This window comes from Myodes glareolus, chromosome 11 (assembly GCF_982192425.1).
Source record: "Myodes glareolus chromosome 11, mMyoGla1.1, whole genome shotgun sequence".
Classification (NCBI taxonomy): domain Eukaryota; kingdom Metazoa; phylum Chordata; class Mammalia; order Rodentia; family Cricetidae; genus Myodes; species Myodes glareolus.
Genome location: NC_142036.1, coordinates 5727319 through 5754527, shown reverse-complemented (window position 1 = coordinate 5754527; position 27209 = coordinate 5727319). Strand labels below are relative to the sequence as shown.

Sequence of the window (27209 nt, the reverse complement as noted above, 5' to 3'; positions counted from 1 at the left end):
AGATTCTGTCCACCAGATCAGAAATGTATGATTGTGATTCTGCTGAAGTCTAAACGACCATGGGCTCTTGGGCTGAGTCCACAACAGTCAGTCATTAGAGAGCAAGCACCTAATATACGGAACAATGCACAGTAACCAGAATAAGAGGTGAACACAAAGGGACCTGTAGTACTAATTAAGGAATTGACCAGGCTAGGGACATAGCTCACAAAATACTGGTTTCAATCCCCAAACAATTTACCTCAACAGTCAACAATGAAAAGTGGGAAACTCTGCTTTGAAGACCGTGCTGAGAAAGGGTTCACTAAAATGCACTGAGGCAAAGCTGCAGCTGAGAACATCTGCCTACAGTGCACAAGGCCTGGATTTCGTCCTCAGCAGAACGTGGACACACACAAACACCTGCGGCAAATTCCTCACTATACCTACTTTTGTTTGAGGGCCTGACTCCGGCTCTTCTGGCGATGTGAGGCTGTAACAAAATCCACAAAAATTCCACAAACAGGGGCTCTGGAAATGGAATCACTTCCATCTGCATAAGGGAAAAAAAGTTATTTTGTGATAATGAAGTAGCTCCTTCAAACAAAAAAAGTAAAACAATTATAGTCACATATAAAATCACACTCAATAATTTTTACTTGAAATTAATGAATCATACCAGTAAGAGTTTTAGAAATATTTATAAATATATGTATAAAATACAGTTTTCTGTTTCTATCCTATGTACTCTGGGAAAAAAACAAAGATATAACCTTCAATTGTGGTTTTACTTTCTAAAACTCCATTTACCTACAGTCAATTGTGGTCTCAAAGTTATTAAATGAGAAATTCCCAAACCAACAGCTGGTAAGTGTTGACTTGCATGTGGTCCTGACCAGCTTGATGAACTCACAATGTTTGCCTAGAATGTGAGCCATCGTGTAGGCAGGCTGGATGTGCTCCCTGACCCAGTTCATTTACTTGTCACTGCAGTCACAGTCATCAGAGCAGCGCTCTTGGTATCACACTGCTAACACTCAAGGAACCCCTAATGATGTCCTAAGAGGACAAGAGCAATATGGATGAGCCAAAGAGGAACCATTAGGACCTTCCTCAAGGCCACCAGCTAGTGTAGCAGATGAAGCAGAACTTACCAACTAGCCTGACAACCTGAGGACCCACAAGATGGAAGGAGAGAACCAACTCTAGAAAGTTGCCCTCTGACCTCAACATAAAAGATGGACAAGTACATTTGTCTCACACACAGATAGATAGATAGATAGATAGATAGATAGATAGATAGATAGATAGATAGATAGATTTTCAAAAGACCTTCCTTAAGATAAAAAAGTGAATGTCCTCAATTTAAGGAGAGAAAAAGAAAATCCCTGAGGCTGCTGAGTTCAATTGCAAAATCAATTTCTCTATTCATGAAAATATGAATAGGAAATTCATGCTAAATGTGCTGCAGTGTCTTAACCTGCAGAAGTTTCCACACCAGTACATGATGTGAGTCTAATTAAGAGGGACAAGGCACTATACTTGCGCTGGAGAACATGTTCAAGCTGATGCAAAGTGTTGCATCAGAAAGCACTTAGGGGGTTAAAGGTCATTCAGTGCTTCAGCCCTTGCTGCTCTAGCAGAGGACCTGAGTTTAGTTCCCAGCTCTCAACTGTCCATAACTCTAGTTCCAGAGGATCTGATACCCTCTTCTGACCTCCTCAAGTACCAGGCGTACATGTATATATGCAAGACACTCATAAAATAAAAATAAACAACCCTTTCAGAAGGCACTTAGGCTATGAAGGCCTCAGCAAGGGTCTCCCCTGACCTGCAGGTGAAGAAGCTAGTTATGGAGGATGGACAACACCTGAAGCAAGTCTTCAACTGCAGCGAACCAGGCTCTTCTGAAAGATGCCAGGTGGAAACTACAGTCACAAAACTAGGAAGATGCAGATATAAGCCTGCAATCCTAGCACTCAGAAGGCTGATGCAGAAAAAATTAAGAGTTGAAGACAAGTCTGGGCCATACAATTAGATTACCAAAGAAACAAAACTGCAAAAGAAGGAAGCAGGGCTTAAAACATGAAAGCATGGAGCAATTCTGGCACTACATGAAGTACCATACATGACAAAGCCAGGTGCAGTGGCGCTTGCACATGTTCCAGCAACTAAGTCAAGGAGTGTTGGTGACAGCCATCTTGTAAAAGGGTTGGTATTTAAAGCCCGACTAACAATAAAGGCACACCAGACCACCAGGATCTGTCAACAAAATGAAAACCTCAAGGTTGTATTTTTATACCAAATACCCCATTCTGCTTCACCCCTTCAGATGAGGGCTCTGTGCTTGACAAGACCACATATGCCTGTCTTGCATATGACCATAATTGACACAGGTCCTGATGGGAACATAGTGTGGAGCTGGTATTCATTAACTGAAGCAATAACATTCTTCAACACTGCAATGGACAAGTTAAAACTGGAGACTGCTGGAAGGACTGACGGAGTGGCAGCAAGACTCACTGGGAAGTCACAGACATCATCCAGGACAAGCCAAGCTGAGGAATGATATTTTAAGCTCTCAGTGAAAAGGTAGAAGAAAATACTGAAGGCTAACAAAGAATGTCAACAAATGAGGTCCTGGAAGAACTTGTGAGTCATCTACAAAGCCCAGAAAGATGAAGATGAAGTACACCCAGCAAGGTAGACATCACCAAAACTGACCAACGCTGTTTTAACATTTAGTAGCACAGATACTAAAACACAAAATTATGGCCTATGACTTGCATAAAACTCAGCATTAAAACCACCCTCATCATCACCAAAGGATGACCTCAGCAGCAACATTTTAGTGTGGTAGAAAGAAATGCAACTTCCCATTAAAATGTTCTTCCAAAAATGTTTGCACAACAACTGAGACTCCTCGCCACGGACACTGGTGGCTCCTAATATACAACCATTGGTCGTCATGGCCCAATGATCTGGAGTCACCCAAAAGTGATGCTTCTTCTGACGTATTATTGGCAGGTAAGTAGTAATCTAGATAAATCCCAGTGCCCACGTCACTCGTCTCAGTTCAGATCATCACCTCCTATCAACACAAGATGCGTAAATAGAGGACCATAAAATATTTTGACTAAGAGAAGCGCACATTCACCTAGCTTTGGTTACAGCAGATTGCTATATTATTTCTGCTATTGTTAACTTCTCATTGTACCTAATTTCCAAACTAAACTTAAGCATAAGGATGTATGGGGAAGAGAAAATATAGTATCTACTAGGCTGGAACTACCTGCAATGATAGGACTGTTTTGAGTGTGTGTGTGTGTATGTGTGTGTGTGTGTGTGTCTCTGTGTCTGTGTGGTGTCCACAGATGATAAGAATGATATGCTAGAATAAGAAAATTAGTATATAAATACAAAATAGTTTTAAAAAGCAGTAATAAGTATAAATGAAGATTATATCAATCAATCTGCAAAAAGGGATAAATTATCAAAACTGTAGGTATGTACTTTATCAGGACACAGATTTCAAAAGACATGATGTCCTCGTAATTGGGCTGACAGAAAAGGCTCATACTGTGAAAAACAATCCCTGGGTCTATCTTTCCTGAGAAAAACAAACATCCACAATCCACCACTTTCTGCTAGGAGTTCCTGGAGTTCTCTATTATCAACATGCTTATTTTAATTGTATTATTAACCTGTCTCCTCAATCCTCTTGGACATATATTTGAGTTAAAAAAGAGTATAAGATGCAGACCCATCTTGTGGTTTTATATACCTTCAGAGGCCTTTTGGGCACTTAATCTCACTGATCCTCAAAGCAGAGGGCCAGTGATATAGAGAGTATGGTTTTGGAGGAGATGGAAGTACAGGTTTTGGCACTCGTGGGGTAGGTCATGCCATGAACATTAGTATACCACCTACAAAGCTCCAAACAGACCTTGAGAGAATTGCTGTCCCGGCTATTAAAATGAAGAAACCTGTCTCTGTCTTTAAAATCACAGATGCAAATACTGGTGCACAAGCAACACCTCTGGACCCTCAGCATTTGGTACTCATTCCCCAACAGATGGAGATATGTCTTTTAAAGTTATGAAATTCTTGCAGACACTATGGTTGACTTTAGTCAACTACAAAAAATCAGTTTCCTACAGTCAAAAAAATGGTAAGATGAGAAGTTTATAACCAAATAAACCCTAAGAGGCAGAAGACTATTCTCCTAAAACAACCCTATGGCAGTCATGGTTAGCCAAACAGGTACAGTTTGCTACAAATGTGGTGATTAATCAGGAGTCATGGCCATCATTGCCTAGCACTTATAGATACTGCTCATGTTTTTGAGCTCATTATATATATTAACTTATTTAATTATCAATCTAGAGGGAGTCTTACCCTTACAGAAACTAAAAGCAGAGACATTATTAAGTCAGTGTCCTGGTTAACATTTACTGTCAACATGACACAGTCTAGAATCATCTAAAAAAAATCATAATTGAGAAATTGTATCAGGTTGGTGTGTGGCCATGTCTGTAAAAGCTTGGCTTGACTATGTTAACTGATATAGAAGAGCTCCACCCACTATAGATGACATCATCCCCAAGTCAGTAGTCCTGGGCTAAGATAAGGAAGTTAGCTAAGCATGAGCTAGTGAGTAAGTCAGACAGCAAGACAGCAAGCAACATTCTTCCAGGGTTTCTACTTCAAATTCCTGCTTGGGCTCCTGTCTTGACTTCTATTTAGGGGGAAGCTCCACCTTGACCCCACCTCTCTCTCTCTCTCTAGACCCTGCCTTCATTATGGTCTCAGTATCTCACCATAGCAGCAGAAAGGAAACTAGCTCACACAGCTAGCCAATACTAAAAATCAAGATTTGAAACACAAGAAGGAGCACTATTAAACCTCTTCTGAATTGCTGTCTACAGTACAGAGCGAGGCTTTGTCACTGTAATCACCACTACTCTGTCTTCCTGTACTAGTTTAATGATGACAGAGCCAAAACTGAAGTTCCTATTTTCTAAGGAATAATGTGAGTGTGACCAATTAATCTTACCAAGAAGGCTAATGAAGAGATCATGCCAAACACAAATGTAGGAAATAAAAAGGTTATTCACAGATTCATTATGTAGATCTAGGTTCACTGCCACTCCACCATGAGTCCATGGTACCAATACCTGGGCTATAGCAGTCCACACAGCAGAAAGAAGGCTGGGTCCTTTTTATGACAAGCCCAGTTAGCCCTGGTCCTCATGTTTCTAACTCTCAATTTACAGAACACTAAGAATCCATACTGCCTAACAGCTTGGCTGCCTCTGTAGCAGACAAACATTGTGATTTGTTCCATATTTCTATTTGCATTATTACACTGCAGTAATAACTAATTGCTTTAGCTATTACTGCATGGATACCATCAAAATCAATAAAGATGCAATTCCAACAGGAGAGATCAATGTGGTGGATCAACCTGTTGAAAGGGAAAACCCACCAAAGTAGGATCAAGATAGGCTTTGTGTTTGTCTTTCCAGGAAAATAAAAACATCCATTTGGAGAAATTTAAAGACCTTTGGACAAATAAGCATCTAAAGGAGGAGGAAAACCTATCTTAAAAAAATTACCAAAAAAAAAGAGTAATATGGCCTAATGGTATAATATACTTTCAACAGGGTAAAATTTCATAAACATTTAGAACTGTATGTTTTAACTGGTCTCTACCATATTAAACAGGTAGTCTTTATATAGTTCCAACTCAATTAAAACTAAAGGCAGCTTTCAAATTGGAGTGTGGCTCTCTCCTTCTCTAAACCCAAACATGTTTTTAAAAAGAAAACTCAAAGCCTCTGTCTCAAATCAGAAAAGCCACCTAGTATGGAACAGAAAAAAAAAATCTAGGGACTATCATATTGTCACTAATCTCATTCCCCTTGAATTTACTTTGGCTCTTTAAAAAAAATCTTAGCTATAAGTACTATCTCAAAATTTAAACTTTCTGCTTTGATATTAAGGAGATTATAACTATTAACTAATTCTAACCTTAAGCTTCATATGGCTTCCTGTACATGATTTCTGGATTGAGTCTAAACAGATGTTTAAAAATTAAGCCTGGATATCCCAGAAGTACTTAATACATTATGATCCTTTAACCTTCCTAAGATTTATAGCATATAACATTAAACATGTTTAAGCTTTCTACAGTAAACAATAAACTTTCCTAACAGCAATCTCTGAAGTCTCCAAAAAGATGATGGGCCCCTACAATGACAATTCTACCTGGATTGCAATAATGCCACTAAACAAATAATCACCACCCAAAGATCAGCTTTGGGTGGTGCTCAGGATGATTCCACCCTCATGCACCACTCCAGCTGGGACTTCACATAAACTCAACACTTTCCCCTTCCCCAGAGACTGGTGACAAATGATACAGCTGGTTCTCCCAAAATTTGACCATTGTTTCAGTTTTTTTCAGGGTCCCCTAGAGATGCCATCAGCCCCAGACACCAGGAAGTAATTTAATAACATGACTTCTACTTTCCCAAGAGGTGGGGTAGTTGATTTTTGTTCTTTCTCAAAGTTATGAATATCTATCGGTTACAAGTTGTTATAAGTTATAGGGCTGAACAAAAGAGATTAGACTCAGGGTTCTTGTTCAGAAAAGAAAAAAGAGGGATAGATAGGATAGGATAAAAAGGTAGATTATTACATGTACTTTCAAACTAAAACAGCAACTATTAGTTTTAAATAATTTACATTGATATAGATTCTTTTTATACTGTATATACTTTCTATTTCTGTTTAAGATATTTTTTATACTGATACAAACTTAAGGTTATTTTTTGTTATACTGCATATACATTTCTACTTCCATTTCAGGTATTTTTGTACACTGCTACAAATTTGAGGTTATTGTCCTTATACTGTATATATGTTTCTATTTTTGCTTATGACATTATCTATACAGCTCATATACAGTTTGTTTATTTATGCAATGTGAAGTTTTAGTCCATAAAAGCTATATTGGATAATAAGGAAATACAGATTAACAGTCACCCATAATTATCAAACTTATAGTCAAATTAGTTAGGTTTTCTAGGTATACAGAGATATGTTTCAAATAGATAGATAATCTTCAAACATTTTAAAGACCTACAGAATACGGAATTTAAAGTGTTTTAATGACTTAAGGCTTTTTTTGATATGAGATACATCTGCTTCTAACAGCATCAATCAACTTCTAAGAGCATGATGGGTACCAAAGACACACCATATGAAGTTTGCTTTCTTTGTGACACAACCTGGCCCTTAGGGCAAGAAACTGCCCCTGCTTTAACTGCTGACAGTTATGCTGTCCAAACTGGACAAGCAGAACACAAAGAAAAGCAACTGCCAAATTTTTTCCAAGACAAGATAGGACAGTCCTTCAAAATTTCCTGCTTCTGAAAACGGTCTGTCAGATATTCTAGACCTGTAGGCCAAAGATGCATGCCCCAAGGTTGTAGAGGAACCTTGGGTGACTGTCCCAGCAGCTAGCTGTTTCTGTTAGTTCTCACATTTTTTGGAAGACACTTGCTTGCACATCCTGCTTACTCAGGTAATATTTTCCTTCTCATTTCTTTAATGGGGATGAAGCCTAGACAGAGTTCTCTTGAATCTTGACAAAAGACATATTAGGTGCAAAACTTTGGACTCTTCAGGAAAGGACAGCTATTGGAGTAATCTCTATAAATCTGCCAATTACTTATGGACTGGACATTTAGAATACATTTCTTACTTAATAATTGTTTTTGCTGTGTGTAGTTTCATTTTTGTTAAGATTCTATCACCTTTCTTTTCTAACTGGACAATATTTGATAATTCTTATTGTATATAGTTTTACCATGTTAGGGTTAGAACCTTTCCTTCTTAATTAGATAAAAAGGAGAACTAGCAGGGGAATTCTGTCATCAACCTACTAGACAACTGAAAGGAACATTTTGGTCCAAGAGGCATGGTTTTCATGGGGAATGGCTGTGACCAAAAGAAAAGGTAGGGTCGAGCAATACCTGCCCTCTTTGGTCTGGGAACAAATGGTGGTTGTGGCAGAGGCAAGTGGTGGTAAGGAGGACATCACCAATGGGAATAAGAACACATGCTTAGAGGCTGCACAAGAGACTATAACAGTACAAGGCAACATGCATAGCTGTACACGGGAACAGTGACTGACATTTCATATCCATCCTCAACACATATCTTGTGCCATAGGTGGGTATCAGGGTACCAGCCCATCACATAGCATTACCTGATATATCAAATACAAAATCTGCCCACCTTGTGGAACTTTCAGCAAATGTCTACATAGCTCCCAGAACATGTTCCCCAGTTTTAAGTGTCCCTGTCTATACCTTCCCAGGACTCCTTCTCATACTCCATTCGACCTTGCTTCTGAGACAGTTTCAAAGATAACTCTCCAACCCTTTCATTCTCCGCACTGATTGCCTTTTGAATTTCTTGTATCTCCCTTTTCTGGGCTAGAGGAAGTTCTTCAGCCTTTTCTTTAGAGTCACGCTCATTATTGCTGTCATCATCTCCATCACAAACCTCAAAGTCATCTTCATAATCCTATAGACAAGAATAAGGATTTTAGCACCCATCACACAAATGAGTTTAGCACCCATTACACAAACCTAAAACCTAAATAACCTAAAACAAAACATCACAATTTAAAATTCAAAATAAGAAAAACCCGTATTATTGCTAAGGGAGATTTTATAATGCATTGATTTTAATATTGCTAGATTGTAAATTTGCAATAGACAGATGCCTTTGTTTTTCTGAAAATGAACCATATGATATAGACTTGTATATGAAGAAGTATAAATAATGTTAAACATTGTGCTAAGATTGTGAAGGGTTATGCACACATACAGTTAGATATGCACACACACATAAATGTTTGAATACAGTGAACTTAAAATGGGGTTAAACTGTAAAACTCTTTAATTATCAAACACAGTGAGGATAAACACTGGTGGGAATATAGTAAGCTTCATGCAGGTAATGACCAGATCTACATCAAAACTTAACAGACATGGACAAGAGAGAAAAGGCTGACCAAATTACTTTACATGCACCAGTCAGTGGAAGGTCACGCCTTTAATCCCAGTACTTGGGAGGCAGAGGCAGGTGAATCTCTTGAGTTCTAGGAGAGAAACCCTGACTCAAAAAAAAAAATTACAACACAGGCACTAATTTTTAAGAAGACATTGTTAAAGTGAGAAAAAGTTAAACTTTATACATACTTCAAAATCATCTTCAAAATATTCATCAGCCCCAGTAGTCTCTAAATCAATGTCTTCCTTTTCAGGTTCCTGGAAGGAAAAGTCAAGTATGAAATAAAAAATTCAACCATAAGCTTCACTATTGCAAACAAGCTGAAAACCCTTGTTTTCTAGGGATTGCAAGGTGATGCTAATTTAAAAGTATTTATATTACATATTAATACATAACAATTTTGAATTATTGTAAGAGATAACCTTGTAAGAACACATTATACATTTTGAAAAGCTAGATCCTGTACCAGAAGATCCATCCAGAGGGGTCCCTGGACAGCATGTGGCTGATCCTGTACAAGAAAATCCATCCGGAGGGGTGAGCGTGTGCCAGACCAGACAGACAGACACCACGGGAAGGGAGCACAGGCACACCCCAGTCTCCTAAACTTCCTGGCCATTAAGTGGAGCTTTTCCCCAGCTACTGCCTTTCTCTACTTATCCCATCCCAGCTTGCCCCCCAAGCACTTCTTTCCATCTGCGAGGTCATAGGATCCCCCAACTCAGCCTGCTTCAGGGTGGAGAGGATCTGAGAGACAACTCCAGGGCAGAGGGGATCTAAGAGAGGGCAGACCAAGAAAAACCCCCAAGTACACAGCAAAGATTGGACTAAGCCGCCAAGACTCTCCTAACAGCATTTGAAGGAAGAGATGGGCAGGCGCCAATGCAACAATTCCTCCAACAATCTGAAAAGTAACATGATGACACCAGAATCCAGTGAACACTCAACAGGAAGACTTGAACACCCTAATCCAGAAGAAGTAGAAAAAATAGACTTTAAACGTAACATTATGAAACTGTTAGATAACATTAAACAGGATATGTAAAGCTCCTTTAAAGAAAGAGATGAGAAGACTAACAAAAAGTTAGAAGAAATGAACAAATCCCTCAAAGATACTCAAGAAAACCAAGAAAAAGCAATCAAACAGGTAAAAAAAAAAAACAGTTCAATACTTGAAAAGTGAAATGGAGGTAATGAAGAAAGCAGAAACCGAGAGATGGCAGAATATGAAAATTCTGGGTAAACACGAACAGAAACAACAGAGACAAGAATAACCAACAGAATACAACAGACAGAAGAAAGAATCTCAGACGCTGAAGATACCATAGAGGAAATAAATGCACTGATCAAAGAAAACAGCAAATCCAACAAATTCTTACCATAAAACGTCCAGGAAATCTGGGACACAATGAAAAGACTAAACCTAAGAATAATAGGGGTAGAAGAAAGAGAAGAATTACAACTCAAAGGCCCAGAAAATATATTCAACAAACTTATAGAAGAAAACTTTCCCAACCTAAAGGAGGATATTCCTATGAAGGTACAAGAAGCATACAGAATACCAAAAAGACTGGATCAAAAAGAAAATCCCCTCACCATATAATAATCAAAACACAAAACATACAGAAAGAAGAAAGAATATTAAGAGCTTCAAAGAAAAAAGATCAAGTAACATTTAAAGGTAAACCTATAAGAATTACCCCTGACTTCGCTATGAAAACGATGAAAGCCAGAAGGTCTTGAATAGATGTGCTGCAGAAACTAAGAGACCATGGATGCAAGCCTAGACTACTATACCCAGCCAAGCTCTCTTTCACTATCAATGGAGAAAACAAGATATTCCACGATAAAAACAAATTTAAACAATATGTAGCCACAAACCCAGCCTTACAGAAAATACTAGAAGGAAAATCACAACCCAAGGAACCCAACAACACCCACAATAACTCAGACATCCAACAGCTCTCCCCCAGCAGAACACAAAGAAGGGAAACACACAAACTCTACCACCAAAAAAAATAATAATAATAACTGGAGTTAACAACCACTGGTCACTAATATCACTTAATATCAGTGGTCTCAATTTACCTATAAAAAGGCACAAGTTAAGAGAACGGATGTCAAAGCAGGATCCAATATTCTGCTGCTTACAAGAAACACACCTCAACCACAAAGACAGACATCTACTCAGAGTAAAGGGTCGAGAAAAGGTTTTTCTATCAAACGGACTTAAGAAACAAGTGGGTGTGGCTATACTAATATCTAACAAAATTGACTTCAAACTAAAATCAATCAGAAGAGATAGAGATGGATACTTTATACTCATAACAGGAACAATACATCAGGATGAAGTCTCGATCCTGAATATCTATGCCCCTAATATAAAAGCACCCACATATGTAAAAGAAACATAAAGCACACATCAAACCTCACTCACTAATAGTAGGAGACTTCAACACTCCTCTCTCACCAATGGACAGGTCAACCAGACAGAAACCTAACAGAGAAATAAAAGAACTAATGGAGGTAATGGATCAAATGGACTTAACAGACATCTATAGAACATTCCACCCAAATAGGAAAGAATATACCTTCTTCTCTGCATCTCATTGAACCTTCTCGAAAAATGATCACATACTCAGTAACAAAGCAAACTTCCACAGATACAAAAAATTTTTAGTAACCACCTGTGTCTTATCAGATCACCATGGAATAAAGTTAAAATTTAATAACAATTCGACACTCAGAAAGCCTACAAACTCATGGAAACTGAACAGTCAACTACTGAACCACCCCTGGGTCAGGGAAGAAATAAAGAAAGAAATTAAATTGAATTCTTCCTTGAATTCAACGAAAATAAAGGCATACCATACCCAAACCTATGGGACACTATGAAAGCAGTGTTAAGAGGAAAGTTCATAGCACTAAGTGCCCACATTAAAAAAAAAAAAGAGAGAGAGAAAGCTCACATTACAGACTTACAGACTTAATAGCACAGCTAAAAGCTCTAGAAAAAAAAAGAAGCAGACTCACCCAGGAGGAGTAGAAGACTGTAAATAATCAAACTGAGGGCTGAAATTAACAAAATTGAAACACAGAAAACAATCCCCAAAAAAAAATCAATGAAACAAAGAGCTGGTTCTTTGAGAAAATCAAAAAGATTGACAAACCCCTATCCAAACTAATTAAAAGGCTGAGAGAGAACATGCAAATTAACAAGATCAGAAATGACAAGGGGTAGGTACATAACAATAGACACTGAGAAAATTCAGAGAATCATTAGGTCTTACTACAAAGGCCTATATGCCACAAAGTTGGAAAATGTAAAAGAAATGAACTTGTTCTTAGATAAATACCAAATACCAAAATTAAATCAAGACCGGGTGAAAAATTTAAATAGACCAATAAGTCTCAAGGAAATAGAAGCAGTCATAAAAAAAAACTCCCAACCAAAAAAAGCCCAGGACCAGATGGTTTTAATGCAAAATTCTACCAGAACTTCCAAGAAGAGCTAATAACTATATTCCTTAATGTGTTTCACATAATAGAAACAGAAGAGTCATTGCCAAACTCTTTTTATGAAGCTACAGTTACCCTGATAACAAAACTACACAAAGACCCAACCAAGAAAGAGAATTACAGATCAATCTCGCTCATGAACATCGATGCAAAAATTTTAAATAAAATACTGGCAAACCGAATTCAAGAATACATTCAAAAAATTATACATTATAATCAAGTAGGCTTCATCCCAGAGAGGCAGGGCTGGTTCAACATACGAAAATCTATCAATGTAATCCATCATATAAATAAACTGAAAGAAAAAAAACCATATGATCATTTCATTAGATGCTCAAAAAGCATTTGACAAAATTCAACACCCCTTTATGATAAAGGTTTTGGAGAGATTAGGGATACAAAGATCATACCTAAATATAATAAAAGCAATATACAGCAAGCCAACAGCTAATATCAAATTAAATGGAGAGAAAACCAAAGCCATTCCACTAAAATCAGGAACACGACAAGGCTGTCCACTCTCACCACATCTCTTCCACATAGTGCTTGAAGTTCTAGCAATAGCAATAAGACAACATAAGGAGATCAGGGGGATTCGAAAGGAAAGGAAGAAGTCAAACTTTCATTATTTGTAGATGATATGAAAGTGTACATTAGTGACCCCAAAAACCCTATCAAAAAACTCCTACAGCTGATAAACACCTTCAGTGATGTGGCAGGATTCAAGATCAACTCAAAAAATCAGTAGCCCTCCTATATACAAAGGATAGAGAAGAAGAGAGGGAAATCAGAGAAACTTCACCCTTCACAATAGCCACAAATAGTATAAAGTATCTTGGGGTAACTCTAACCAAGGAAGTGAAAGATCTACTTGACAACAACTTTAAGACTTTGAAGAAAGAAATTGAAGAGGACACCAGAAAACAGAAGGATCTCCCATGCTCTTGGATGGGTAGGATCAACATAGTAAAAAAAAAAAAAAAAAAAAAAAAAAAAAGGCAATCTATAAATTCAACGCAATCCCCATCAAAATTCCAACAAAATTCTTCACAGACCTTGAGAGAACAATAATTGACTTTATATGGAAAAACAAAAAAGCCAGGATAGCCAAAACAATTCTGTACAATAAAGGAATTTCTGGAGGCATTACCATCCCTCACATCAAACTTTATTACAGAGCTACAGTAATGAAAACAGCTTGGTATTGGCATAAACACAGAGACGTTGACCAATGGAATCAAATCAAAGACCCAAATATTATTACAGAAACCTATGAACATCTGATTTATGACAAAGAAGCTAAAATTATACAATGGAAGAAATAAAGCATCTTCAACAAATGGTGCTGGCATAATTGGACGTCAACCTGTAGAAGAATAAAAATAGATCCATATCTATCACCATGCACAAAACTCAAGTCCAAATGGATTAAAGACCTCAATATAAATCTGACCACACTGAACCTGATAGAAGAGAAAGTGGGAAGTAGTCTGCAACACATGGGCACAGGAGACCACTTCCTACATATAACCCCAGTAGCACAGACAACAAGAACAACATTGAATAAATGGGACCTCCTGAAACTGAGAAGCTTCTGCAAAGCAAAGGACGCTGTCATTAAGACAAAAAGGCATCCTACTGAATCAGAGAAGATCCTCACCAACCCCGCATCAGATAAAGGTCTGATCTCCAAAATATATAAAGAACTCAAGAAACTAGACTTTAAAATGCTAATTAACCCAATTAAAAAATGGGGTACTGAACTGAACAGAGAATTCTCAACAGAAGTAGTTCAAATAGCCAAAAGACACTTAAGGTCATGTTCAACCTCCTTAACTATCAGGGAAATGCAAATCAAAACACTTTGAGATACCATCTTACACCTGTCAGAATGGCTAAAATCAAAAGCACCAATGATAGCCTATGCTGGAGAGGATGTGGAGTAAGGAGAACACTCATCCACTGCTGGTGGGAATGCAAACTTGTACAACCACTTTGGAAATCAGTGTGGTGGTTTCTCGGGAAATTGGGAATCAACCTACCTCAGGATCCAGCAATACCACTCTTGGGAATATACCCAAGAGATGCCCAATCATACTACAAAAGCATTTGTTCAACTATGTTCATAGCAGCATTATTTGTAGTAGCCAGAACCTGGAAACAACCTAGATGCCCCTCAGTGGAAGAATGGATAAAGAAAGTGTGGCACATATACACATTAGAGTACTACTCAGCAGTAAAAAACAATGACATCTTGAATTTTGCATGCAAATGGATGGAAATAGAAAACACTATCCTGAGTGAGATACCCAGACCCAAAAAAATGAATATGGTATGTACTCACTCATTAGTGAACTCCAGCCATAAAGAAAGAACATTAAGCCTATAGTTCACAAGCCTAGAGAAGCTAAGTAATAAGGTGAACCCAAAGAAAAACATATATAGATCGTCCTGGAAATTGGAAGCAAACAAGATCGCCGGGCAAAAGTTGGGAGCATGGGGGTAGGGGTAGGGGTGGGGGTGGGGGAGGGGAGAGGGGGAGAGGGAAGGGAGAAGGGAAAGACTGGGGAGAGCTTGGAGGAATGGGAGGGTGGAGATGGAGGAAGGGCGAATTTAGGAGGAGGGAAGATGATATCTACATTAAGGGAGCCATTTTAGGGTTGGCAAGGGATTTGGCTCTAGAGGGGATCCCAAATGTCCATGGGGATGTCCCCAGCTAGGTCCTTGGGCAGCAGAGGAGAGGGTGTCTGAACTGTCCTTGCTCCACTATCACACTGATGATTATCTTGAATATCAACATAGAATCTTCATCCAGCGACGGATGGAGATAGAGACAGAGACCCTCATCAGAGCAAGGGACTGAGCTCCCAAGGTCCAGCTGAAGAGCAGAAGGAGGGAGAAGATGAGCAAGGAATTCAGGACCATGAGGAGTTGGTCCACCCACTGAGAAAATGTGCCTGTTCTAATGGGAGCTCACCAAATCCAGCTGGACCAGGACTGAACGAGCATGTGATCAAACCGGACTCTCTGAATGTGGCTGACAATGGGGGCTGACTGAGAAGCCATTGATAAAGGCACTGGGACCTGTTTCTACTGCATGTACTGGCTTTTGGGGACCCTAGTCTATATGGATGCACAGCTTCCTAAGCCTGGATGTAGAGGGGAGGGCCTTGGACTTCCCACAGGGCAGGGTTCCCTGCCCTCTCTTAAGCAGGGAGGGGGAGGGAGGAGGGGGAGTGGGGGAGCAGGAGGGGAATGGGAGGAGGGGAGGAAGTGTAAATTTTTGAATGGAAAAATAAAAAAAAAGCTAAAAGAACTTTAAGCTTTCACCATAAAAAAGTGATAAATGTTTAAAAGATGTTTACTCTACAGTGGACATTATATAATATACATGTGACCAGATACAGAACAGTCATTTCGGGTTCTATAAAAAACGGCACATCTCAGAAAGTGTATATGAGAACAAGTTACTACAGCAGGTCTCAGAAAACATTAAGCAACTAGAATAATGAAGCCAAATATACATAGGAAGAAATTAGATCTTTGCAATCAGTAGCTATACATTTTTAATCTTTTCTGTAAACTGTTTACCAATTCTGATTCAAACTGTTTCATAACTTGATCACTTAATTTCTCTTTTAAAAGTAGCAGCTTCCTTTTTAATGTTTAATTTTAAATTTTAATGACAGACTTTTTTAATTTTCTGTTAAATGAACATTAACACCTGGTTGTGATGGCAAACACCAGAAATCTATGCTGATTGGTAGACAGAGGCAGGCAGAGCAGTGGTAGCAAACTCCTTTAATCCCAGCACTGGCAAGGCAGAGGCAAGTAGATCTCTGTGAGTTCAAGGCCAAACTGGTCTACAGAGGGAGTTCTAGGACAAGCTCCAACAATATACAGAGTAACCCTGTCTTAAAAACAAAACGAAACAAGAAAAAGGAAGAAAGGAAGGAAGAGATGAAGGGAAGGAGGGAGGGAGAGAGGGAGGGAAGGAGGGAGGGAGAGAGGGAGGGAGGGAGGGAGGGAGGGAGGGAGGGAGGGAGGGAGGGAGGGAGGGAGGGAGGGAGGGAGACAGGCCGGTAGAATGATCACTTGGGTACATGATCTCTAGACAAGCCTGCACAACATAACAAAACCTCTCATTTCTGGGGGCGGAAGGGCAGTACACTTAACCACATAACTAAAAGATTTGAGTTCACACTTTTTAAAAGATTAGTAATCTCCCTCTATTGATTACACAGTATTGACTTAAATCATATTTTGTATGTCATAACCATTGATGGTTAAGAATGTCAACTTCATGAATTAGAGAAGCTCCTACAATATCTACAAAGCACACTCCTGACTGTCATGAGTCAGTATCAGTCAGCAGAAAGACCCACCTAAATGTGGACAGCACCATCACATATGCTAGAGGCCTAAAAAGCAGTACCACAGGCGTGTTCCCTCTGCCACAATGGACTGGTCTCTGAAAACATGAGACGAGACAAATCTGTCCTCCCTTCGTTTCTTTATAGCATGCATTTTGTTGCAGTGACCAAAGATTAGCAGGATACTAGACAGTAAACTGTAACATTATTAGGCGACCCTGAGCAACTTTCTCCACATGTTGACACGGAAAATAATGATACCTTCGCTTCCCTTCTCTTGTGCTCTTCTCGCCCAGATCTCTCTCTTTTGTCTGCGTGACTGCGGCGCCTCTCCTCATCATGATGGAGTCCTTCCTTGTGCCGCTTCTCTCGGTGTCTCTCTTCCACTTCCCTGTCAGACAGCGAGTTCCCCTTTTCTTTTGAATGTTTCTCTCTTTTCTCTCTTGTGCTGCTTCTGTCTCGGTGTCTCTTGTCCCGATCTGGATCTCTCACCTTCCTGTGCTTCTTTTCACCTTCCTCTTTATACAGCCAGTAGTTGAGAGGATTCTCCTTACTGTCTCCATACTGCAGCTTTGAAACCAACAGTGAAATCTATGTGAGCAAAGGGGTCACACGCACTGTCTATATATTTTAGGATGAAAGAAGCAGGAAAAAACACACACAAACAAAAAAAAAATCACGCAGCCAGCACTGCTCTGTGTCCCTACAATCCTTAGTCTGCTGTCCTGGAAGAAAAGCAATCCTCATTCACACCAAGAAGCACTGCAAAGCAGCAGCATCTAAGCCGAGATGCCCTCCTGGACAGACGTTAAAAATGTCAAGATTCCTCAGGATGATGGTGTGGGTGCCCTGTGTTAAGGTTTGGTCTCTAGGCAGTCACTGCTGGGAGGTACTGTGGACCTGCAGGAGGTACAGCCCCAAGAAAGGCTTAGGGGACTGTGGGCCTCATCTCTTCCTATTCCTCCCTCCTCTTCGTTGTTACCTGACTTGGGATGTGGGTAGCTTTGCTCCACCATGAATTTCCACAACATTCCACTGCCCTACAACAGGGTCAAAGAAGAGTCCTGGGCTGAAAGCTCCAATACTATGAATCAAAGTCAACCTTTCTTTTTATATATTGATTTCTTTGGATATACTATTATAGTTACAGAGAACTAACCCAAACACACAGCAAAGCAAATAGAATTTGCCTTCTTTCTTGCTCTTAATTTGTCCTTCACCTTCAGCTGCACAATCCTGCAGGCTCTGCGGCAAGACCTTGGTGACTTCTGTAGGAAGGCAGTCCCTGTGGAGAACACCAGCACCTGCTGCTGCTGTCTGCATGCAGTGACATGGTATGCCGCCTTCCCTTAGCTGTTCCTCATTCCCACCCAGACAAAATGACTATCATTAGTCATCTCTTTATCCCAACACCACCACCAAAGTTCATCGAGTCACTCATGACAGGAGTTATTATGAGGGCCTCCTAGCTCTGATTCCATCTGGGAATCAGCCCCTGAGCAAGCCTGACTGGGTCCCCACAGCCAAGGGGCGCTGTGCTCACTCACACCCGCGGCACACCTTGGTTCTCTAGGTTCCTTTCCCCAATCCGGGATGCTTAAGAGTCCCCCCACCTTCTTCCTCAGTTCTCCTCAGCCCTAGTTCACCCTGTTTATTTCTGTCAGGACAGTATTTCTAGAGAAATTAGGGTGTTCTGACTGAGCCCCTCAGCCTTAAAGGCAGGTCAGTACCTAAGATCACTTGTCAAAATTAACTATGTGAATTAAAAAGCTAAATCTAAAGAACTTATAGACCCCTAATAAACCCCAGACAATTACTTCCATCACTATGGAGGAGGAAGACGGTTTGTGAAACATTCTGTCTGCAAAAGTACAGACTTATCTATGTCATAATTTGCACTTACTTATAAAAGATTCCTCAAATCAATTTTTTAAAAAAAAAAACTGCATCATAAAAGCATAGCAAAGAGTTAACCTTTTAAAGTATACCCAAGACTTGCCACTAGAAAGTAACTGCTACACAAGTGGTAATTAATATGAGGGTGGCTAACGTCCATAAGCAAACACCCACACAGGGCAAAGGAGGAATCCCTTCTATGTTCTGCAGCCCAGGATGATTTTTTTAAACAATGGTATTCTGGCCAGTTTTATATAAACCTGACACAAGGTGGAGCCATCTGAAAGGAAGGAACCTTGATTGAGAAAATGCCTCCATAAGATCTCTATAGGGCATTTTTTCTTATTAGTGATTGATGTAGGAGGGTCCAGCGCATTGTGGGTGGTGCCATCACTGCACTGGTGGTCCTGGGTTCTCTATGAAAGCAGACTGAATAAGCCATGGGGTAATAAGCAGCACCCCTCCAATGCTGTGCATCGAGTTCCTGACTCCAGAGTCCAGACTTGCTTGAGTTCCTGTCCTGACTTCCTTTGGTGATGGCCTCCATGTGGAAGTGTGAGCCAAGTAAACCCTTTTCTCCCCAGGGTGTTTGCTAAGGTGTTTCATCACAGCAATAGTAACCCTAAGTCAAAATATCTCAGGTGACAGACATGTCAATCACCCTATTACAGAGATTAAACACTATATATACATATTGAAATGTCACACAGCCCCCATAAACAATTATTACGTGCCAATTAGACGCTAAAAATATTTTTTAAAGGAGAAAATATCTAGAAGTTTCATTTCCTTCTTAATCAGATTAGCAGGGCGCTCCCGAGCGCTATGCTGAGCAGACAGCAGCCTTCCCTCAGGCTGGTCCTATTACCTTTCTTTCTCGGTATCTTCTTTCTCTGTCGTCATCTCCTCTCTCAGAATCTTCATCTCTCCTGTCTTTCTCCTCAGTTCGTACTTTACTTGCTAAAAAATACAACATATTTTTAATATCCTCAAACTTTACCATATCAAAAATACTGACACCTGATAATACTGTACATTTCATAACTGTGCATGTGTTCATTAATTTGCATTTTAACATTTTTCAACTAAGACACATTTTCAAAGTTCAAGAGTAAAAAGTGCCAGTCTCTGAACTTAAAGTGGAAGATAAGTAAGGCAGGCTAGGAGCAGCAACAATTCTTCCCCTCTCCCAGTTTGTTACTGGGACAAGCTGGGAAAGATCTGTGTCCCCGGAAGTGGAGAAGGGCCTCAGAAATGCACATGAGAGGAGGCTGAAGACATTAGGCAGTGGAGTCGGGGAAACAGGGCTCAACATAACCTGCAAGAGAAGCCAAAGGTGAGGTCTTGTTGATGTCCGAAGGCCTACCCAACACAGACAACCAGCCATCACAGAGAAGCAACATTAGCTTACAGTTAAGAAAACCCAAAGGGCAGGGCTTTAGCTCATGGTAGAGTTCTTGCCTACCATGTATAACAGCCCTTGGTTTGATCTACAAATCCCCAACATTGCAACAAAACTCCACTTCGGTGGAATACTTTTATTAAAATGCTTTATTTTTGCTTATCTACAGAGACTAAGATTTATTGAGATAATAAATCAAAAAGAGTTTCAAAAGTGAAAACACTAGTAAATACTATGAAAATGGTTCCTTTGTTGACTGAATTTAAAAAAAAAAAACCATAGTAACAAACATAGAGAATAGGAAATGGTGACTTCAAATCTAAAGCTAAAATATCCATGAAAACCTGAGAGAAAATACATGAGGAACTGAAAGGGGAAATTCTTCCAACAGTGAGAACTTCAGACAAAATACCGGCCAAGAAAATGGCTCGACGAGTAAAAGCAGTAGCCATCAAGTCTGACAAATCCCAGAACCCATGGAAAAGCCGGACACAGGTGCACACAGCTGCCGCATTCCTATAGCAGGATGAGAGGTGGAGCAAGGTCAGCAGCCTAAAGTACATAACGTGCAGAAAGAGACCCATCTCAACAATGTGGAAGGCAAAACCAACTCCTGAAAGTTGTCTTCTAACCTCCACTCAGAGTGTGGCACAAATGAACCTGCAGACACACAGGCAATCAACAAATTAATGGAGCAAAAGAAATATAGCTAGTAAACTTACAAAACGTTAGGGTGATACTATAGGAGAAACCCCTAATACAGAGACACACCTGCACGGACCTTCTTTTCCACTCTCTCCAGCATCTGCCGGCCGCGCACCTCTCGAACCAGGAGGTCATGGTAGGCGGCAGTCTGCCTGAGCTCTTCTTTCCTGGCCCTTCTGTCTTTCTCTCTCTCTCTGTCTTTGCCTCGACTATGAACCTTCTCTGCATCTTGCTCTCGATGTCTTTCTTTCAGCCTGTCTTTCTCACGGTCTTTCACCTCTTTCCTCCTTTCCTTGTGCTTCTCCCGGTCTCTCTCCCCACGAGGATGTTCTGTGGAGGGGTGAAGGTCTCTCTCAGAAGTCTTCTCCTTGTGGCGGGACTCCCGGTCTGGGTCCCTGCTCTTGTGTTCTCTGGAATCAAGAGGACCCAGTTCTGACTCCTTGTGCGTCTTCTTTTCTCTGAGTTTCTTCTCTTCCTTGGGACTACCTGATTGTACAGCCTGAAACAACACAAGGAAGAGCGTCCTTGATCAGAAAAGCCACACGCATTGACTTCCACTCATCAAAAACACTTTAAAAGTCACTGGCTGCAGCAAGATTTCTCAATCCAGCAAGAAGGGAGATGAAGCTGAATGAATATTCTTAGAAATACTAACTGGAGTTCCACTTAACATTTCAACAAATATGATAACTGGCAATCACCCCAAATATCAGAGATTTTCATGTTTATTGACAAATCAAATCTGAAATTTTATTAATAAAATACAACTTATAGTAAAAAGAGATAATGAAGCTGTGTTTTAAAGTTGCTGAGGCAAGAACCACTTGTTGACTACACATGGAAAAAAGCGAGTTAGGCACCACAGCACTTGAGAGGCAGAAGGAGGTACATCTCTGTGATCTGGTTTGCATAAGTTCCAGGCCAGGCAGGGCTACACAGTGAGATCCTATGTCAACAACAACAACAAAGCCAGACATGGGTTGCACATGTAATACAGCACTCAGGAGAATGAGACAGGAGGATCACAGTCCCTTCAATTCAAAGCCAGCCTGTATTACAGAGTGAGACCCTATTTAAAATTAATTAATTAATTAATAAAACTTTTACTATGAAACTTTCAGAAGAACTAAATCTCAATCACAAAACTCAAGCTGGTGGGGCCTCCAGACTGGGCACCTCAGTGCCAGAGCAGGACTATAACCCATAGGAGCTTCAGAAGTACTAAACACCTGGCTTTGTCTTTGATCCAGAATGCCTTCCTGTAACGAACTTCATGTAACCAAAGCTATGCAAGGTTATGTAAAGCTGGTTGCACTGTCCAAAAGACCACGAAGGTTCCATGTGAATCCCAAATATTACCTTAAGGTGTCTTCTAAGGTCATCTGCTTTCCAAGTGTCATCTTTGGTTCTTCTCTAAAAACAAAGTACAAAATCAGAACTATCAAGTCAGGCATGGTGGGACACACCCACAACCTATCACTCAGGAAGTTGAGTCAGAAAGATTCCAAGTTCCAAGTCAGTTTAGGCTATATAAGGAGGTTCTAGGTGAAAAAATTTTAAATAACCAATTTTGTGTTTTCATTATACTGTTTGTATCAAAAATAATTAACTAGCACATCCTTGCTTTCCTACTGAAATGAAAGATGATCCAAACAGAGGCCACAATGGGGCCCACGCCTGTAACCCCAGCACTTGGTGCCAAGGCAGGAGGACGCAGAGCCCGAGGCCAGCCTCACATACGAAGGGATAGTCTGTCTCGAAAGGAAACAAAAAAGGATACAAATATATATTTGTTTAAAATAATTCACTAAAGTGATCCATAACTATTACAGGACACGTTCATTTAGCTACTTCAAAAACTGAACATACCGAACAAAAGAGACAACATTGCGGTGGCGGGTACAGGACAGATCTAGGGCAAGCACTCCGTGAGCACGTGTCAGACGTGAACCGGACGGATCGCACTGGCTGCTTTCTAGAGGACCTGTGTTCAAGTCCCAGCACCTACACAGCACTGACAGCTGTCTACAACCCCAGGTGCAGGGGCTCGCACCTCATCTTCTGGCCTCCTCAGAAAACAGACAAGTTTATAGATATACATGCAGGCAAAACACCCATACACATAAATTTTTAAAGATTTATTTATTAATTATGCATACAGCATTCCTTCCATGCATGCCTGAAACTAGATATCACTACACTATCTAGGGGACACTAGATATCACTACAGATGGCTGTGAGCCACCATGTGGTTGCTGGGAATTGAACTCAGGACCTCTGGAAGAGCAGCCTGTGCTCTTAACCGCTGAACCATCTCTCCAGCCCCCTAATTTTTTATTTAAACAAAAAAATGCCATAAAGTATTTCTCTGATAGGCCACAATAAACTCTCTCATCCCAAGTAGTGAGCACAGGGTGGAATCAAAGATTTCTACACCTGCTGCTGTGGCTGGCCCATCCTCGGACAAAAGGATACAGTGTGACTACCAAAACCTGTGGCTCCCACTTTGCCTTCCTTGGTTACCTACTACAGGAGCTCAGCTGTAAAGAAGGGGCACTACACCAGAAAGGCCATGTACAGAAGTCCCAATTTAGGCGCAACAGAGGCCCCACAGCATCCGCTGGAGACCAGAATATGAGAGAGTCCACCCGATGAGGCACCATGTACAAGCCCCAAACCTGAATCTGCGTATTTGAGAGCCCAGACGTTAGAGGAGCAGAATAAGTCTTCTAATTTGTGTATGTTCTCCAATTCCAAATCCACAAAAACAGAAGCAAAATAAAAAAGATCACTGATGTTCTAACAAATTTAAAGTGATTTTCATTCTCTACAAAAATAGAAAGCAAAAGGTAAGGGTAGACAAAATTTTCATTTAGCATCCAATGTACATCAGATGCTATACTAAGTCAAATACACTATTTGAATCTCATAAACTTGTCAAGAAGAGTACTGGGTTCTAGAGAAGTGGGTCAGTTGGTAAAGGATTTGCCTCAAAAGTGGGGGGAACTGCCAGGCATAGTGGTGCACGCCTTTAATCCTAGTACTCCGGAGGCAGAGGCAGGTGGATCTCTGAGTTGAGGCCAGCTTGGTCTACAGAGCGAGTTCCAGACAGCCAAGGGTTACAGAGTAAAAGCCTGTCCCAAATAAAACAAAATAAAAGTATGAGGAACTAAGACCTTATTCTCAGAACTCCAATTTAAAAGCCTGATATGTCCCTCCTTCCAACTCCCCTCCATGCCCTAGGGCTTCAGCCTCTTGCTGCAGACCCACTATCCGCCTAGATCTTCGCAAAAGAGAAACTCCCCACAACACATAATAATCAAAACGTTAAATGTACAGAACAAAGAAAGAATATTAAATGTGGCCAGGGAAAAAGACCAAGTCACATATAAAGGTAGGCCCATTGGAATAACACCTGATTTTTCAATGGAGATTTTAAAAGCCAGGAAGGACCTAGGTAAGCTCAGAGAGACCACAGGTGCCAGCACAGATTACTCAACCCAGCAAAGCTATCAATTACAATCCACTGAGAAAGAAAAACATGTCAAGATGCAAAACAATTAGCTGTCAACTAATCTAGCTCTACAGAAGGCACTCCAGGGAAGCTAAGACTGAAGAGGAGGCTGACTACACCGCAGCTCTCTTCCTAAGGCTGCAGCCCTTTGATAGAGTTCCTCATAAAACCATTCAGTTGTTACTCCAAAAGTGTAATTTTGCTACTGTTATGAATCATAATGCAAATATGATATGCAGGTTATCTGGCATGCAATCCCCAAAGAGGATGAGATCCACAGATTACGAACCGTTGGACTATAGACAGGAGGACACAAGAATTAAATAATCCCAGAACAGTATATCAAATAGTGGGGGAGGGGGCAGGAAAACAACCCCACAACAACAACAACAACAACAAAATAACAAGAATAAACACTGCTCTTTAATAACTCCCAAGATTAATAGTCTCAATTCCCCAATAAAAAGACATAGACTAACAGACTGGATTAAAAAACAGGGTCCATATTTCTGCTGCATCCAAGAAACACACCTCACCTGAAGGACAGATACCACCTTAGAACCAAAGGATGGAAAAGGGTATTTCAAGCAAATGAACCCAAAAAGAAAGAGGAAAAAAAACCAAGCAGGTATAGCCACTTTAAATACGAGGCAAAACAGACTTCAAGCCAAAACTAGTCAGAAGAGACAGGGAAAAATACACTACATACTCAGCAAAAGGAAAAAAAAATGGATGTTGCAGTTCTAAACATTTATGCACCAAACACAAGGGCACCCAAGTTCATAAAAGAAACAGTACCATGGCTAAAATCACACTTTGGCCTTCACACAGTGATAGTGGATGACTTCAATTCCCCACTCCTATCAACAGACAGCTCGTCCAGACAAAAACTAAGCAGAAATGCTGGAATTTAACAACATCATAGGTCAAATGGACATAACAGGCATCTACAGAACATTTCACTCAAACACTAACAAACATACCTTTTTCTCAGCAGCTCATGGAACTGTCTCTAACAGTGACCACATATTAGAACACAAAGCAAGTTTCAGCCATATAAGGAAACTGGAATAACACCTGTCTCCAACCTGAGCACCATGGACGAAAGCTGAGTATCAACAACGATAGAAATGACAGGAAGCACACAAACTTCGTGGACACTGAACTGCTTAACGTAAACTGAGTCAAGAAAGAAATCAAAAAGGAAATTAAAAAGTTTTTAGAATTGAATGAAAATGAAAATACAACATGCTCAAACCTAAGGGACACAATGAACAGAGTTCTAAGAGGCAAGTTCATAGCACTAACTGCTTCCATCAAACACCTGGAACTTCATGCTACACCTGACAACTCTAGAAAAAGAAGAAGAAATAACATCCCGAGGGGCTGGTGAGATGGCTCAGTGGTTAAGAGCACTGACTCTTCCTCCAGAGGACCCGGGTTCAATTCCCAGCACCCACATGGCAGCTCGCAGCTGTCTTTAAATCTAGTTCAAGATTTACTAGTTCAAATCTAGTTCAATGTGCATGAAATAAAGTTAAATAAAGTTTTAAAAAAAAAAGGAAAAAGAAATAACACCCTGAAACAGTAGATGGCAAGAAATAAATCAAACTTAGGAGCAGAATCAATGAAAGAGTAACAACAACAAAAACCAATATAAAGAATCAATAAAACTAAGAGCTGGATCTTTGGGGGGAAAAAATCAACAAAATGGACAAACTTTTACCCAGTAAACCAAAAAATGGAAAGATAATCCAAATTAACTAAAGCAGATGAAAAGGGACCCATTATAACAGACACTGAAGTAATTCATAGGATTTCTCATAGGCAATTGATGGAATCATAAGGACCAGAAAACTTAGACATGAATTTCTTCATACAAAGGACCTACAAAAGTTAAAGTCAACAACCGTATCTACTGCAGACTCAAATGTGGCACCTTTCAGCTTTTTGATTTGTTTTTTTTTTGCTTTTGTTTTGTTCTGTTTTAAACTATAAAGATGATCAGCCCCCATAAAGGGTGCCCCAAGACCAGGAATTCTATGCCTTTCTTAAGTTGATTCTCAGCCATGCCTCTGGATGAGTTCAGAAACTCCTCCATAAACAGTACCTGGAGCAGAATAGGGAGAAGCTTCGGCAAAGCTAAGAATCCCCAGAACCAAACTCCGCCTCCAGTTCTCTCCTCAGTTCCAGCCGAGGGAGAAACGCGCGGTCTCTAACACCGGCGCGGGCTGAACCCCGCGGCACACCAACCTTCCCAGGCTCCATGGCTCCTCGAGGCGGGGGCAGCCGCGTGTCTTCAGCCCAGGAGGCGCGGGGCACCCGGGGAAGTCAAATCCGTTGTCGCTCAGCCTCCACTGACCAGGCAAGGCCTACGGGACGAGGATCCCCAGCAGCCTGGCGTCCCCGCCTCCTAGCAACCGGTCGACGTTGCTGGCCCGGCATGCCCCACGGCTGTTCCCATTACGCCTGCGCATACCTGCTTTTCGCAAACCGGCGGGAGCCGTGTAAGCTAATGTGTGTGTCTGGTTTCCGGAGCGGCTTCTTGTATCTTGTGGTGTCCTTGTCTCATCCTTGGTGCCCACAATTGACAACGAAAGATGGAAAGGAGACGATGGATGGATACTTCAACAAGCTTTGTCTTACAAACCGCACCCCATAGACTGTCTTTGAATGAAAACGGTTTGTGGTCGGCTGTGATGGTGCACACTTTTAATCCTATTAAAATGGA

The 27209-nt window shown here is 40.5% G+C and overlaps 1 protein-coding gene across 1 annotated transcript in view; it reads right to left on the bottom strand.

The window, feature by feature from the left end:
• Dync2i1 (dynein 2 intermediate chain 1) overlaps nt 1-26897 on the bottom strand; it is a 66534-nt gene extending 39637 nt beyond the window's left edge. The window contains exons 1-8 of the mRNA XM_048437790.3: nt 26732-26897; nt 22324-22377; nt 21031-21463; nt 19726-19817; nt 17223-17531; nt 9258-9326; nt 8361-8577; nt 430-532 (exon numbers count right to left, since the gene is read on the bottom strand). Of these exons, the coding sequence (XP_048293747.2) occupies nt 430-532; nt 8361-8577; nt 9258-9326; nt 17223-17531; nt 19726-19817; nt 21031-21463; nt 22324-22377; nt 26732-26746 (1292 nt within the window). The 5' untranslated portion in view covers nt 26747-26897. The remainder of the gene's footprint in view (nt 1-429; nt 533-8360; nt 8578-9257; nt 9327-17222; nt 17532-19725; nt 19818-21030; nt 21464-22323; nt 22378-26731) is intronic.
• Between the last annotated feature and the right edge of the window lie 312 nt (nt 26898-27209).